This window comes from Leptidea sinapis, chromosome 1 (assembly GCF_905404315.1).
Source record: "Leptidea sinapis chromosome 1, ilLepSina1.1, whole genome shotgun sequence".
NCBI lineage: Eukaryota > Metazoa > Arthropoda > Insecta > Lepidoptera > Pieridae > Leptidea > Leptidea sinapis.
Window position 1 is genome coordinate 16086598 of NC_066265.1, and position 17096 is coordinate 16103693.

The following is a 17096-nucleotide window of genomic DNA, read 5'->3' on the forward strand; positions in this document are numbered from 1 at the left end:
TTGCTAGAAATTGTGGGCAGTGGTGATCACTTAACAACAGGTGACCCGTACGCTCGTTTGTCCTCCTATTCCATAAAAAAAAATATTATTAATATTTTAAGAAGGAATAATGTTTATGATTTTTTTTAATCAGTTTTAATGACAACTTTAATACATAACCAAAATGTCAGGTACTATATTATACTAACTGTAACTCTAACAATATGTTGTTTTTAAAGTGATAACTCTCACTTCTAGGATTAATACACAAATAAAATATGAAATACAATTGTTTTTCATTTTTATCACTTTAAAAATCACTTTAAAAACATAACATATTGTTTAGATTAACAAGAGCGACATCTCAAGTCAATTTCCTAATATGCAAATATTGGGGTTGAGCTGGTTATCAACTGTAAAGTAGATCCTGTAGATGAAGCCACAATCTGAGAGTTGAACAAAGCAAACAGAATTTTATAACGAGGCGGTACTCGAACGGTTAGCTCAGTTGGTTAGAGCACCGGCACGGAACGCCGGAGGTCGTGGGTTCGAGACCCGCATCGTTCATAAAATTTTGTTTTCCAAATTTTATTTGTGTTCTAACTGTAACTGCTACTTATCGTAATGGAATGCCTAGTAGCTAATGATTTTCACCGATCCAGATTATGTAAATCTGTTAATTAATCTGTTTGTTGTCATTTGTCTATTATTGTATGTATCCGATACGATAAATATTAAAATATTTTTTTCACACGTGCCACGAAAAGATCTAGGAAGTTCATAATATCAGGGTTATGAATAAAAGTCCTAACGTTTACTGAGAACTTTCTGTTTTGCGAATCGCGCACCTCTTTCGTTATCATTCTAAGTTATTAAAATAATCCTTAAATGTTTGTATAGCATTCATATCTCTTTTTTTATACGCTTTATACTAGCTTCACTTGTATGTTTGTATGCGTGTTTGTAACTGACTCCTTTAGACGCGATTTTGACCCACTTTAAACGGCCAGATTTCATTCAAACTTGGAGATTTATCGAGGACCGATGACAATACACTAATTTGATAAGATAATTCCATTATTCAATTTGCAAAATAAGATTTTTGTCATTTATATAATATTTATCTATAGTCGTTAAGGCAGGAATTGATGTTAAAGTACTTAATAGTTTTAAAAATACGCTTTTATAGAAAATTTAACAAAAAAATTAATAATAAATTATAGTTTAAAAAAACAAAAAAGCACGCTTAATATAAAATTCAATTAAAAAATAGAAAATAAATTTTAATAAATTTAAATTGAAACTAGTGTACAAAAATATTTAAAAAAAGCTGATACTGGGGAGCGCTCGCCCAGAGGTGAGAAAAGTATTCGATGTGAGGCTTAGATAGTTGGAGGCGGTGGCTTATAGTGAAGAAGTGTATCGCCTTACTGAATACATCAATCTCTCTTCCAAGTGACCACGAACTGAACGCCGAGTTGCCGATACAAGTTGCTGAAGTCAGAGAAGTCATCTCGAATCGAGAGTACAACCACAGTGTAGGGAAGGTTACTTACGTGTACAACCATACTTCCAGTATTCATTTTTCTTAATGAAATGACATCGCTTATATTTTTAGGAACTTTATCAAGAAATAATTTTTTGAACTTGCTGATTAGCCTACCATCGCATTTATAAACGGTCAAATCAAATCAAATCAAAATCACTTTATTCATGTAGGTCACGGAAGTGACACTTATGAATGTCAATTTACCGCCACTTCGTAAAGGATTGAGCTATTGAGAATAAATGACAAGAAACTTACTACCATTCTTTTAAATCAACATTTACAAATTCCTTGTTTTACAAATCATTTCAATTACATTATATGAAAAGTGATGCAACAAAATAATGGGTTGGATGATTCATTTTTTTATTGAATAAAATAATTAAAATAATTGTTTAAAATAAATAAGTAAAATATCCATATTAGACGACCTGTATAGCCGAGTGGTTAGCGATCCTAGCTAGAGGTCCCGGGTTCGAATCCCGATAGGTACAAGCATTTATATGATATATATGGATGTTTATTTCTGAGTCATGGATGTTTAAATGTATTTATGTATGTTTAAGTAGGTATATTGTATTAAATATATCATTGTCTTGTAACACATAACACAGGCTATATATGCTTAACTTGGTGCAAATTAATTTGTGTGAAAAGTGTGTCAATATTATTATTATATTATAAAAAGTTAGGAAGCCCAATATTATTAAAATTTATTCAATACAAAACTATGTTTATTACTAGTTTATATGATAAGATGAAGTAAAAAACATGCCTCTAAAGAAGTGTACGAAGAATACTGGCAGCATTTCCGCGTTGGATAGCTAGGTCGCGGGTCGAAATAGAGAAATAGAAATATGATGTATGTAGTGGTATGATGTTAGGACTCAAATGGTCTCGTCTTCTGTGCTCAATCGGAGCCTAATGAGTGATAACATAACAGCGGTACACAAATGGAGACAATAAAGATAAATAAATAAAGTAAGAAATAATAATTATAAGTATTTTTTTTTTTCAATAACTTAATTTTCTTACAGATTCTATATTATCGATTTTATTTAGGATTTTAAATTACTTACAGCTTAGATAATTTATACGTCTAGATTGAACCTCTTGCTTATAGACAACCAATGAAGACAGGCCAGATTTATTACTTTAGTGTGCGTGACAAGCTACGTCTTACACTAGCGATTTGTATGTCACTTTGTGTTAGTGTGCGTGCATTGCTGAAAATACAGCCAACCTCAGTACTTTTCGACGTTTTCTAACATACGAACTCAGTTGTTTTTATTAAAAATACAAGTGGTATAAGTAAAGTATTTTTCTATACCTCATTGCCTTCTGTGTTCTGTGTTAAGGCAAAGAGTAAGCAGAAAACATGCAAACAAGGTGTTTTTAGACAAGTTTTTTGGTGAAAATATAGCATTTCGAGCTATGAACACTACTTAATCCTGTTACAAATATACTTAAGTTTTATTTGTAGGTTTCTAATGCTTGCTGTTGGTTATAGTTTTCACTCCAGAGCCTTTTTGAACTACCACATTTCCTTGCAGTTAAATAAGTTTTTTGGCATGGCATGACGCATTTTTTTAGTACAACTCTCAGAAAAGTTATTCTTATAGCTTTACTTTTTTATGTAGGTATATTTATTCAGATTAGTGACGATTCAGATGAATGACGAGGATTGTAAGCATATAAACTGTTTTCCACGCAAGAATTTTGAAAATATTGGCTAATAAAGTCATATCGCTCAAGGTCGCTGGCATTTAGTGTCGCCTTAAGAAAGAAAATTATAAATACGAAATGATAACCTCATGACGTCACTCGAAAATCTAAATACAAAAGTCATTCATCAACCGTTCTTTGATCTTATATTATTTGTATTTAAGACAGCGTTATATCATCATAAGACCTGAGCCAAGCACACTCGATACGAGGGTCACTCCATTGAAAGCTGAATGCCTCTTACATCGATGACACTTCACTTAATAAATGCCTTTTTGCTATAACATGACCATCGTCTCAAATATTTATTATTAAAAATAAACTCTTTGTTTAAGAGCTCGAATCATCGGTTGGATTTTGATCAAAATCTGATACGAGTGGGAGGCCTCAAGAAGATACGCCATAAGAAGTATCCTTCTGGACTTTAGGGTCTATAGGTTATATTTTTGTAGCAGATCGGGGTATGATAATTTAGATCGGTAACATCTATAATGAAAATCGGTAACATCTATATTGATTTACGTTCCATGCGTCACTCGGACGGTTGGCTCAGTTGGTAAGAGCCTTCGGATGGAATCCGAGAGGCGCTGGTTCGAGTCCCGCATCGTCCATTAATTTTGATTACAAATTTCATTTGAATAAATAATCCCAGAGGTGAAGATATCAATTTCAAAGGACATGTGTTTGTTATATTTGTACTAATCGTATGTTGAGCTCAATTTATGAATCTCCCACTTAGACAAAACAAATCATATAAGCGTGTAACATAACATATAACAGAAGAAAATTTATTGAATATTTTCTTATTGACAGTGGCTGGTCAGTATTTATTTTATAATTTTTGTAACAAAAACTGTAAATATCTTTTTTTATATATATAAGTACATTATAGGGGGTAAATGGGCAAGAGGACCACGTGATGGAAAGTGTTGTGTTCGGGTTGATTCCTGCGGCCGAATTCCATCACCGGACAATACGTGCAAAGTACCACCCACATCACGTTGACGTCTGGCATTCCACAACCGGGCGTTTTGCAAGAAATTTCTTGCCTCGCACAGCCACTTTGTGGAATCAATTACCGGCTACGGTTTTCTCGGCCTTATATACGACTTAAGGACCTTCAAGAAAAAAGCATACTCCCACCTTAAAGACCGGCAACGCATTCCTTGACACCTGTTGTTGCGGATGTCCATAGGCGATTGCCTCACCTCTCCCCACCCCGTGAGCCTCTTGCCCGTTTACCCTCTTATATAAAAAAAAGTGGTGATGCAACCACCCATGGACAACCACCCGCAACACCAGGGGTCAAAAGATGTGTTTCCGTTCTTTATGTTGGGAGAACATTCTAAGCTTGATGGTTCCTAAGTCATATCGGTTAATATAGCCTTCCTACCGGAAGTCCCAAATGACAACCCTGTAGTTTTCTTTCTCCTTCTTAACAGTAGCTGTTGTTCTGTATAGCATCGGCCTACCGAGAAGGGCCGTGAATATTTCCTAATTTATTTATTTTTATTAAATTATTTTCTCCAGCGCAATCCTGTATGGACTCCAAGCAGATCCTGTTCAACGGCTACTGCTATTTATTCTCCGGGTACCCGAGAGTATCCTGGACTACAGCTAAACAGGTAATGCTTACACATTAAGCCAAATATTACGACTATTGAGGGTAGCTAAATAAGAAAATATGCGAGTGGATTATAATTTGAATTAATAAACTGTTATGACTCAAAATTGTTAGTAAATACGTAAATATATATCGAAACATTATTATGAATATAAAAAACTTGTAACTAGATGGATAATGACCAAAAACTATGAGGAGACAGAGGCCCTTTTATGTTTTCTAAAGTAAACAAAACAACAGTCTATGTCTGCCTTTGACATAATAAGATCTTAAGAACTATTTTCGTTACTAGCTGACCCGCCAAACGTTGTTTTGCCATATAAATTATTTTTAGAGTTAGACCGTTTCTTGGACATTGCATTTATTTTTGCTAAAATAAAAGAATTATTCTAAAATAAAGCCTTATTACATCAGCTACCTGCCTATAAAAATCCCGTCATAATCGGTCCAGCCCTTTCAGAGATTAGCCGGAACAAACAGACAGACAAAAATTGTAAAAAATGTTATTTTGGTGTATGTACCGTATATTATATATTCATATACATGTAGTAAAAAACGGGTAATTAAATATTACAGACACTCCAATTTTATTTATATGGATAGATGTATTAATAAAGCTTATTATATAATATATTAGCGAACACCATACACATTTACATACACACTTACTTAGACAAACGCACACTTACTCAGGCATACACACACATCGTCACACACACACCCACACCTTATTAGTGTTAAGTAGGTACCTACTTTATATATTATAGATATCTAAAACGGGATCTGACACAGGTTTCGTCACCTAAAAGAAAGATCCAACCAATTATATTATGTAATGGTTTTTTGGTACCAATAAATAAATTTGAATTAGAATTTTAAACTGCGGTATAGGATCTGCCGAAAACTGCTAATAAGAGATAGAGTTGTGCTAATTAGCTAATTACTTCTTAAGCACGGTAACACTTCAAGCCACGAGCGTAAGCGTTAGAATATGGACATATTCTAACCCCCTTATTCATAATAGTCTGCTAACTTAAAGCATTGCTAATTCTCACTCTGTCTTCTTCTCTTGACCTAAGTCAGAATGAGAAAAAACACTCCTAAGCGGCTGTTTAAAGTTAGCGGATCATTATGAATAAGGGGTAACGCTCTACAAAGCGAAAATTCAGCCCATATAAAATGGAGTATTGTTAGATAAGTAAAATATACTTTATTCAAATAGGCTTACAATTAAGCGCTTTTAAATCGATACTAATTCAAATCAACTTAGAGCTAATAAACAACTAAATGAAGTGATCATCCAAAATGAGATGAAACAAAGTTTACAGATCTTCAACTCATTTCAAACTTGTTGACTTTTGGTGAAATGGTCCAAAAAAATTACCCCAAAGTTACGTAAGTACACACCTCAATTGATTTGCTGGAAAAAATATTGGTAACGCGAACTGGCTCGAGGCGTTTATTAGAAAAGTTTGCAACTCTTCGACACGAAGTTAGTAAGCTTTTTAATATTGCTGTTTTTCTTCTGTTCATAAAACAACTTTTGCATTTAGGAAAATAAAGATTTATGGTTTACGGTGGGAAGGGCCGCTCAGAGATATTTGGTAATTGTTTTTATGTTAGTCATGCTCTAATAATAAGGTTGACTTTTTTGTTGTTCGATATTTACGTGTAAGGTCTTCCGTGGGATTAATATTCTTACTGTATTTTATACGTTTGGGGCTCAATTGATGGTTGTTATCACTAGCGAGCACTGGTTTACTTCTCAAGCATATTTGCTCGCACTGATGATCTACTTTGACTCGTAGGTTCTTAAAAGAGAGCCTTACTTACTGTTAGTTCAACGAGGCTAATACTGCCAATCCGCTTTCTTTCAAAGACTATTACGCAATTTTATACTTCCATTTGATCATCCAGCATCAATCCATGGATTCATCCAGATGAATCATGTATGAAACATATGTTTAAATGCATTAATATTATCACGCCTTCCTGCCGTAAGTTCCAAATAACATTATTCTGTTACATTTTCTTTCGTCTTTTTCTTAACCGTAGTTGTTGCATATGTCTTCAGCGTCACACCTCACTACTATTTACACACATATATACCTTTTATAATAAACACATTTATTAGAAATATCGCCGTGAGTGAGATAATCTGCACCACTCAACATTCAATTCAAGCGCTTGACTCTTAATAATGTCCTTTCATAAGGTGATTTCATTATCAAATAAAAATATTTTAATTTGAATCTTTCAACATTAAAATATATTTTTCTTATTCATCATAAGCCGGAAGACGTCCACTGCTTCACAAAGGCCTCATACTTCAAGTAATACATATAGTAGTAAAGTACCATAAATAATAATACTAATATATTTATAACTAGCTAAATAGAAAAGTCATTATGTTAAAACGATGTAATAATATTGAAATGTACCAAATTCAACGAGAATAATAAAATATTTGAGCGGTAGAATCCAGGGCTGACACCGCTAATAAAACAATAATGTAATGTCATTCGTAAAATACGATTTCAAAGTTGGAGACACGTTGAATGGATAACAACGTGACAATTCAGGTCCCAACTTTGTCTCTTGAATGTATTACAAGATTTCTATAGGGTTGTCTTGTTGAATGTTATTGAAATTGAGAATTAGTTCATTTATTCAAACAAAACAAATCTTATAACTATATATACAATACTATGATTACATAATATTAAAACTATCATTACGGGGAAGCGTGCCAAGAATACTGGCAGCATTTCCTCGTTGGATAGCTAGTCTGATCCGTTGACCGAAATAGCTGCCAGCGCTTGGGTTTACAGTAGCCTTATTGAAGCGCGAAGATAGTACTTTGTACATTCTTCGCGGCCCACGGGCCAAGTGTCTCGACAGTAAAAGCAAAAAGGTGTATGACTGACTGACACCGACATATTTGCGACGCTTGATGTCTTCGACAGTCGAAGCAGCAACCCTAGAACCAACGTAAGTCGCGTCCCACACCAGCGCCCTTCCACGTGACCAAGCCACAAGCGTCATTCCATCAGGACGCTTGCCATCTCCGCGAATAATACTATTTGACTCTTAAGCAACTGGTTTATTAAGAGCGGCAAATGTCCTGCGGATGACTTCATTAATATTGAAATTTAACTATAAAATAGACTGGAGGAAAGTTCTTATAAATAGTATGCTTATGCATGCATATAGCATTTCATTAAATGTGTCAACCAATATTAAATTGTATTTGATAACTAAATAGTAATAAAAAAATTATTCGAAAACTTTAAGTCTTTTATATTGATTTTGGATTTAGATTTTGACGGTTCTAAAGTACTTATATTAAACTTATTAGAATAAACATAATATTTGACTTAGAGTTACCTACCTTGATCCAAAGTGTTGTGTGTGGTTGTGAATTGTGATCTAATATTTCGTTAATAGAATAAAATTCAACAAATACTGTAAACGATATGCTTTTTTAAATTAATTGAAGGTATAAGATAGTATTTGGATTAAAAAAAACAACGGACTTCAAAAAGAATTATCAAAATCGGTCGAAAGTTTTGAGGTAACAAACATAAAAAAATACCGATAAATTGAGAACCTCCTCCTTTTTATTAGTCGGTTAAAAATATAATAAACAAGCACTTAAACTTTAAAAAGTTTATATGTGAATATTAGCCGCATGCCCGCTTATTTTTAAATTAATAATAATAATAATAATTTTTTATTTGCGAAAAACTGCCACCAATTTTTTTACAATTACAAGAGATATGAACAATTAACATTAAATAAAGAAAAGAAAAAATAACAATACAAATGTTAAATTACTACAATACTTAAAAAGAAAGGAACACCTTTTAGTTTAGGGTTATTACATCATAGATCGTGTTGATAGTATAACAAAGAATTTGCTATTAATTTTTTATTTTTTTATGTTATAACTTTAAAAATATCAGTTTATTATTTTCCATTTTAACTTTAAAAAAGGATAATACTTTTATTTAGATTCACAAGTGGTAATTACAATATTCCACTTAATTTTGCCAAGTTACAAAGGTCTTATAACTAAATGTGTGAAATAGTTAAATAAAATTAGTGTAAATTATAAAACAACCAATCTATGTTCGAACGAAATTAAAAAATGAGCAAAATCTACCATTATATTAATTTATAATGTTAGATAAATAGTTTCATTCTAAAGCATATAATATGCATTGGTGGCAGCCCTAAGCTAAATTATGAATCATTACATATAAAAAAAGATGCCAACTGAATAAACAGTCTTCACAGAATATGTTATATCGAATAAATAGATATAATCAGTTGTAAGTGGCAACCCTATTGTTATTCAAACGACCGTCCGTGAAGGTCTCTTCCAATTTGCTTGAGCTCGTTGAGCAGACTATTAGTATTGATACTTAGGGTTGCGGAATATCATTTATGTTGATATTAAACTATTTACACTTTTTATATCGCTGTCCTTTAGTAAAAAGCTTATCACAAAGCGTGCTATTTATAACAATTTGTACATGAATATGTCTATAGATTTACTACAACAGCAGGGGATGCAATCCAGAGAAGATGATAACAAAATCGGGCGATACACTTTGGTAATGTAGGTCCATATCTGATATCCACATCCAAAGTTTAATTACTAAGCCACCCCCGATAGCTAAAGAATGAAATGAATTGTTAAGTAGATAAAGTACTACGCCCGCGGTGGAAGAAAATGCACAGTTGGAGAACCTAAGATGTTCGTTAATGCTTTGCTCGCTCTTTGGATCTATCGTTTAAATAAAACACTTTTAATGGATTGAAATGCGTATAATTGATTATTGCGTTACATTTTTATTTAAAAAAAAGTAACATTTACATAAAGCTACATTTTTTGCCTTGCTTTTGTTACTTACTGTAATGTTACTAATTGTCTCTTAGTCTTATTCCCTATATAACTTGTCTTAATTCCTCTCTGAAAAACGTTAATTTTTTCCAAGTTTCCTAAGGTCTAAAGTCCATATCTGGCAGGCGTAAGTGAGCCTGCCTTATTAAACTTTATTGGTTAATTTAATATAAATAAAACTTTGCAGGCTTATACGTCTTGTAAAAGATCTAAATCAAAACAAAGACTTATACCCGATTATAGGTTTTTGAGCTTAATGAAAAAGGTAGGAAGGTAAAGCATATTGAAGAGAAGAAAGTTTGAACACAGTACAAAGTACAGAACACAGGACATACCTACAGTCCACGGTATTTTTAATGTCGCGCAAGCTTTTGATGACTTCTCAGATGATGGATCAATTGTAGATGACGTGCCTCATAGGACAACGGCAGGGTGGAATAAGTGGCGTACCTTGACTGGAGCCTTGTGTGACACTAGAATGACAATAAGAGCTAAGGGGCGAGGTTTATAAAACATCTATTAGACCTGCGCTACTTTATGATAGCGATAGCTGGTCATCAAAAGAGACGCATGAGCAAAATCTCCATACAACAGAAATGCTACGATGGGCAGGAGGAATCACACTCAAATACACGGTTCGCAATGAGTTAAGTTGCAAAGTTGTGAAAATTTGAAATCCCAAAATCCTAAACCACCACGGTGTCGCTCGACACCTGGAGTTATTATCAGTAATTATGGCACCGTTCAAACCGATACCCAAATGGTGTTTGGTGGCAGAAAAAGATGCCGCAGTACAGTGGCAGACACTAAACTGGCTGACATAGGTGACACCCTGTGCTGAAGAGAAACACGAATAGAGATTGGTGCGACAGCTATAATGCTTAAACTTCTGACACTGCCCTTAAAAGACCTCCCGTTGTTATTTTTCATTTGCAGTTTCATAATCTTTTTGGTGAGCAAAAAAATTAATGCACGAAATGCCAAATTTTAAATAGCAATAAACGTTTTATAATAATATTCTGTCTGCAGGTTTGCGAAGGTCTGAACATGGTGTTAGCTTCAGTCCACACTCCTGACGAGGAAAGATTCATCGTGACCGGAATCAGGCAAAGCAGCGATTACAGCGCTGGAACCATCTACTGGCTCGGAGCTCGTATAGAGGATGATGAGTTTAGCTGGATTGATGGAAGCGCTTTAGGATATCATGCATGGCCACCTTATAACGACACTGAGGAGCTGGATAACGCGTGTTTGGGGATCCAAGTGAGTTATCAGTCACAATCAATATAATGTTTGACATGAGTGAATTGTATAGTAACAGCCTAGAGCATCTATTAATGTTCAAGTGCTAATAAATTTACCACATAAATGAACAACCCACATATCACTATTTTACTTAACTCACTTAAGTACCGGTTCAGAAAGATGTGTGTTGAGAATCTGCAATTAAATACTCCTTTATAATAGGTAAGGGGAAAAGTTTCTATGCATTTTTTATATTTGTTTTATCAAAGTTTATTTACATTTAATTACAGCATATTAGTATTATGTACCAGTTTGTTCGATGACTTCTTGCCATCTTATAGGTAGTGAAAATACTCCACCCAACGACCAATATGTAGATGGGCTCTCGCTTTTTTTCTTCTTCAATATTTTGCTGCGTAATTTAATAACATAATTATTTGCATGCAAAAAAAACTATAACGTAGACTGTTTTCACGCCAGCATCTCTCAGAAGAACTAACTATACAAATGATAATGAGAATCCCTCAAATTATAGGGATTGACTAAAGTTTTGACCGATCTTTTTGGGAAAAAAATATCTATCTATTTATTTATTTAAGGACAATCAACAGGTTACGATTATTCGATATTAAACTAAACAAAATGAGATACAAACATGTTATAGTTAAATTGAAGACCCACTTAGAGATTGCCACAGCTTACAATAGAGATACTAGTTCGAAGCAGAAAAGGCGAAAAAAATGGGGGACAAGATATTATAAGATCCAGCAAGCTGTAACAGTCAACTAGATGGTTCTAGAGCGATGAACAAATAACACTCATTTAGAGCTAACTTTAAAATAATATGCAATAAAACGTACACCAATGGTTCGCTAAAACCCAATGAAAATTTGCTTTCAGTGGAAGAGCTCACCAGTTCCATCACAGCCGAGCGGTCTGTATTGGACACTCCACAGGTGCTCAGTAACTGGAGGCTACGTGTGCAAACGACGCCTCAACCCCGAGAACCTTATCAGGAACAACACTATCGAAGGAACTGAGGGTGCGCTGAAACTTCAACAAAAAAATGAGATTTCGTTTGCATTATTTTTCTCCTTCTTCTTTAAGTGCCTCTATTTTCTTTTAAGTTTTAAGGTTTAAGTCGGTGCTAGCCCGCTTGGGTTGTTTGGTTCTAGACGAAAATATCTCCTCTCTCAGAGCGCCATTTGTTTCCGAAGCGGTGGTAGTATCTAGTATATTAGAAATGACATCAAAAAGAATTCTTAAGGAATCAATTTTGAGAAAATAAATGCCTTTTATGCTTTTTTATCTCGCTCAAAGTCACGCGTGGAGAGTGTAGGTACCTGCCATTACATTTGGCTTGGCACCGACTTCAAACCGTACACTATTGATAGGGTACCTATGTAGCACATACAAATAATAGTATTTTATTAATATTAAAGGTATAAGATTTGCAGCAGAGGTGTTTTTGTATGATTTTCTTTTGTTCTTCTCTTAATTTAAATAAGCTTCATATTTTCTTTAAATTTATATTTAGTTTAACGATTTTCTTACTTACTAACTTTTGTTGTAGTCAAGTCTCAAGAGATTTCTTTCGTATTTTCCAGGCATTATAACCAGCCTCAATCACCCTGCCGTGTACGATAACGATTTGGATTACTACACCATGATCAAGGGGCCTCTAGACACGAGACTGGTGTTCGTCTTCCAAACCCTCGAGCTGGAGTATCAGACCGATTGCCTATATGACTATATTGAGGTGATATTTTATTATTTAATACTCTTTATGTTGTACAAGAGTAGCCAAATGAAAATACGGGAAGAAAACGGAAAAAATGATTTAACTTAAAATTAACGCAATAAGATGAAGTATTTTTAAAAAGTCTTTCTTAAACTAACGCACGTTTGTATTGTTTTTTTGTCCATAAACCTAAAGAAGAGGAGAAGAGAAAAAAAATATTTAAGTATTTATTCTTCTTCTATTGTATTTTGGGTTGGGCTGATGGTCTTGTTTTACTTTTTCATCAGTGTTAATTTTGATGTTCAATTTCTAAATAAAAATAAATTAGAAAAGAATAAGCATACTTGTAGGTATTAAATTAGTTACTTTTATTTCCCACCTCTTATTAGATTCCCCTGAAAACGAGATCCAGAAAGGTCTTTAAACGTCGGGTTAACTATAATAATAATTAAGATGTAACTTTAACGCAAAATATAAGTAAAAACAATTACAATTACACGCGTTTTAATCCTCTAAAAAGTGTTTTATTAAAAGGTATATAATAATACCTTTATGTTACCCACATTTGTATTACATAATATATTTGAACATTGAACATTCTAGAGTTTATATATTTTAATCTTGGATACTGCGTTAAGAGACTATATAGTGATATTTACGGCCGTAAAACGCTCTATTACCCTGTTTCTTATTATTATTATTATTGTATTATTTATTTACAGAATCTAATTGTCAATTTTATGTGTAATGTTATGTGTAATGGAGTGACCGCCCTCAGGCTATTAAATAATAAGTTTAATTGTACAATATTACTTGTAAACATATTTATTCGATGAAAAAAAGCCCGCTGAGTTTGTTGCGCCCATTCTTCTCAGGTCTGAGGCATACATTTTGGAATGGGTGGTAGTTTTTTGACTTTCAATAAGTGATATCACATCCTATTTTGAATAAAAATATTTGAATTTGAATATAAATGCTTCTTGAAAATAAAAAATAATAAACTAAGGTACTTCTTCTCAACCCTCAGTTGCGAGATGGAGTCACTACCAAACATTCGAAATACTGCGGAACCGTTGGAGAGACAAAGTGGGTATCGTCGTCCAACGAGGCTGTACTACATTTCCATTCTGATTACAGGTGAGAATAATAACTTTACGACCAGACTAGGCAAAGGGTTAAAAGTTGACGGCACCTGACATTAGTGGATTGGTTTATGCAAATATAAAGAACTGCATTCAGTTTACTAGCTATAATATATAAATTAACGTCCTATAATCTATTACTAATTAGTAACTTTCAAGTATGTTTTAGTTATACAAAATTACTACATTCATTAGTAATAATCGAAATGTAATCTGTAGGTAAATCTAAAAAAATCATAAACAATGCATGACTGCCCTACTTTATACGAAATTTGTTTAAAATACGCAGTATCTATTATTTATGTTATCTAACAAAGCGCTAGCTTGTTTAAAAACAAAAGCATCGACGTTCGTTTTTATAAACAAGCCCAATCACTTCAAAAGCAATAAATTTTATTTTTTAACCCGAGCTCGTTGATCTTGGCGTCGGTAAGACACGAATGGCTCGTGCGCCATCGCGCGGTGTGGCAGCTTGGAACGCTACCGAATAAAGTAATTAGTATTTTTGAAGTGAAAACTTATTTAGCATCGTTGTAATTTGAAAGTCGATGAAACGAAAAAGCGAGACAGTAAAAAGAGACAGACACTAAATTCATAAGATTTAACGTGGGAGAAAATGAGATATACATATATGCATTATACAGTGTTTTGGTACCAGGCGATCATAATTGAAGAAGAGATTGTCTTATATATGACGCGAGTATACCTTTATATATTCTGACGGCATGCGCACGACGTATTTTCTACTTAGACACCAGGAGAACATAAATATGGTAGCGATGATAGTAATGTAATATCGGTTGAAATCATATGTCTTCCTAGCAACGTGCATGCACAATGCAGGTTTCACTTCTGACATGTGCACTTTCTACGCACGCAAATTTTTTTAATGTGTAAATGATTAATTAATTGTGTGAAAAAATTGCATGATAACAAAAACAAGCCCTAAACCTAAATCCTAATCTTAAATTTAAAATATTTTAAAACAGTCTTCTCTTCCAGTACCCAGGGTACAGGGTTCTTGCTGAAATGGCGCGCGGTGGAGCTGAAGGGCTGTCCAGAACAGACATACACTGCCAAGGAAGGGGTTATAAGCAGTCCTAACTACCCACACTTTCTTCTTCCAGATCTAGATTGTACTATTGACATTCTAGCGCCCGCAGGTGAGTTGAAGACCCGTTTATAAATTACAGGAGAAACAAAAAGCTGACAAGTTTTCCAATGGTACGAGGTATCCACCGCCCGTTCTCCTTGATTGTTATCACTGGGATAGAATGGTACTTACTCTAAACTAGTAAATCAATCCCACGTAATTCTGTTATAACATTCATTTGACCGCCTGCAACGCACAGCGGCTCGAATTGTCGGGATCCAGTGCTCTGTGAACGGCTGGATCACTTGGCGTTGCGTAGAGACGTCGCTTCATCGTGTGTCTTCTACCGCATTTATCACGGGGAGTGTTCCAAAGAACTTTTTCACCTGATGCCTGCCGCTGAATTCCATCTTCGCACGACACGCCACAAGTTAGGATATTATCCCCACCATCTGGATGTGTGGCAGCTCTCCACAGTGCGGTATTCAAGGAGCCTTCTTCCACGTACTCAAAGCTGTGGAATGAGGTTCCTTGTGCGGTGTTTCGGGGACGATACGACATACCTTAAAAAAAAGTGCGTAAATATTCGAGTTTACTTGCCGTGTGCAATGATATTAGAAGTATGCAACAAGAAGCAATCTGTAACAATTCTTGTGCCTTTGCTACTGCTGATATGCGCTTTAATTACGTAGACGCACAATGAACTGGGATTTCGAATTTTATTTCGGAAAATTTCATCTATCACTTGAAAAAATTGCAAGTATCTGCTGCTTTACTGATATGTTCAAACTAATAATTCCTTTTACAATTTCACACTAAATCTCCTTTATCCAGTACTAAAAGATTTTTCTTACAATTCCGGAAATCATTTCAAATATTTTACCAGTGTCGCAGTATACTTACATACTAATTAATATTTACGCATAATATTCCAGGTAAACGTGTCTTCCTAAACATCAGCTTCTACGACTTTGGATATGGCACATTTGTAAACGGAGTGCCGTTCAACACAACAAGTCTTGAAGATTCATTTCTTACAGTTCAGGTTGACTCTCAGAACCCACCAATTCAGCCGTTCGTGAACCCAAATGTTTTGACTAACTGCTTGTTTGTATCGATATCGGAAGTTATGAGACTACGGTTGAAGACTGCAGAAAATGTTACTGGCATCGGTTTTTTGGCGCATTACAAAACCGGTGAGGATAACTTAATGAATAAATATATTTGATAGCCAATTTTATAAGTTCATCATCATCAGCCGGAAGACGTCCACTGCTGGACAAAGGCCTCTACGACGATTGGTCCTGCGCTGCCCTCATCTAACGTATTCCGGCGATCTTGACCAGATCGTCGGTTCAACTTGTGGGGGCCTACCTGCCACTTCAGTTTCTCAATCATTTGGGCTATGTTGGTAACTTTGGTTCTCCTACGGATCTCCTCAATTGTGATTCGTTCTCACAGGGAAACTCCGAGCATAACCTCTGAGCGACTATGAGCTTTCTCATCAGCTTTTTTAAGTTAGTATTACTAACGAATAAAATTTTAAAATGAAATACTTTACGGTTTTCTTTTCTTTCTAACAATAGTTATTTCGAAACCTTCGTTTTACGATTTGTTGGAACCACTTTTATTAACATTAGCATGACCTTTTTAGTACAGGTAAAGTTTCAAAAGACTTGATAGTATATTGCATAAAAACATTTTTGATATAGTCAGCTTCGTCAATATATCGCACGTGGTGGAGCTGCGAGACGTCCGCTCCGGCCGAGTGTCGGCACCGAACTGGCCCGGCCCTGCCCCGCCCCGCTCGCTCCTTAGCACGAGACTGGTCGCGCCGCACGGGTACACCCTCTCTTTGACAGTTGCGGGTACTACACTTGCCAGACCAGGGGACACTTGTGGAGATGGCCAGGGTTGGATTGAGGTATAGTTTAAAGTTACACAAAATAAATAATGCAGTCCTTTTATTTGTAGCTATCTGTTGTTTTCTTCATAATACAGGGTTTTTAATTCCAATAATTAAATTATCTCAAATTGCGCAAATTCAATAAACTTTGAAATGACTTTATTTAATATTATATACTAACTGAGA

General features: G+C 34.6%; 1 protein-coding gene across 1 annotated transcript in view; it reads left to right on the forward strand.

Moving 5' to 3' along the window:
• The window catches only part of LOC126965168 (uncharacterized), a 320537-nt gene that overhangs the window by 292192 nt on the left and 11249 nt on the right, over positions 1 to 17096 (forward strand). The window contains exons 11-18 of the mRNA XM_050808616.1: positions 4781 to 4875; positions 10813 to 11046; positions 11929 to 12070; positions 12636 to 12787; positions 13797 to 13906; positions 14914 to 15074; positions 15940 to 16200; positions 16717 to 16928. Of these exons, the coding sequence (XP_050664573.1) occupies positions 4781 to 4875; positions 10813 to 11046; positions 11929 to 12070; positions 12636 to 12787; positions 13797 to 13906; positions 14914 to 15074; positions 15940 to 16200; positions 16717 to 16928 (1367 nt within the window). The remainder of the gene's footprint in view (positions 1 to 4780; positions 4876 to 10812; positions 11047 to 11928; positions 12071 to 12635; positions 12788 to 13796; positions 13907 to 14913; positions 15075 to 15939; positions 16201 to 16716; positions 16929 to 17096) is intronic.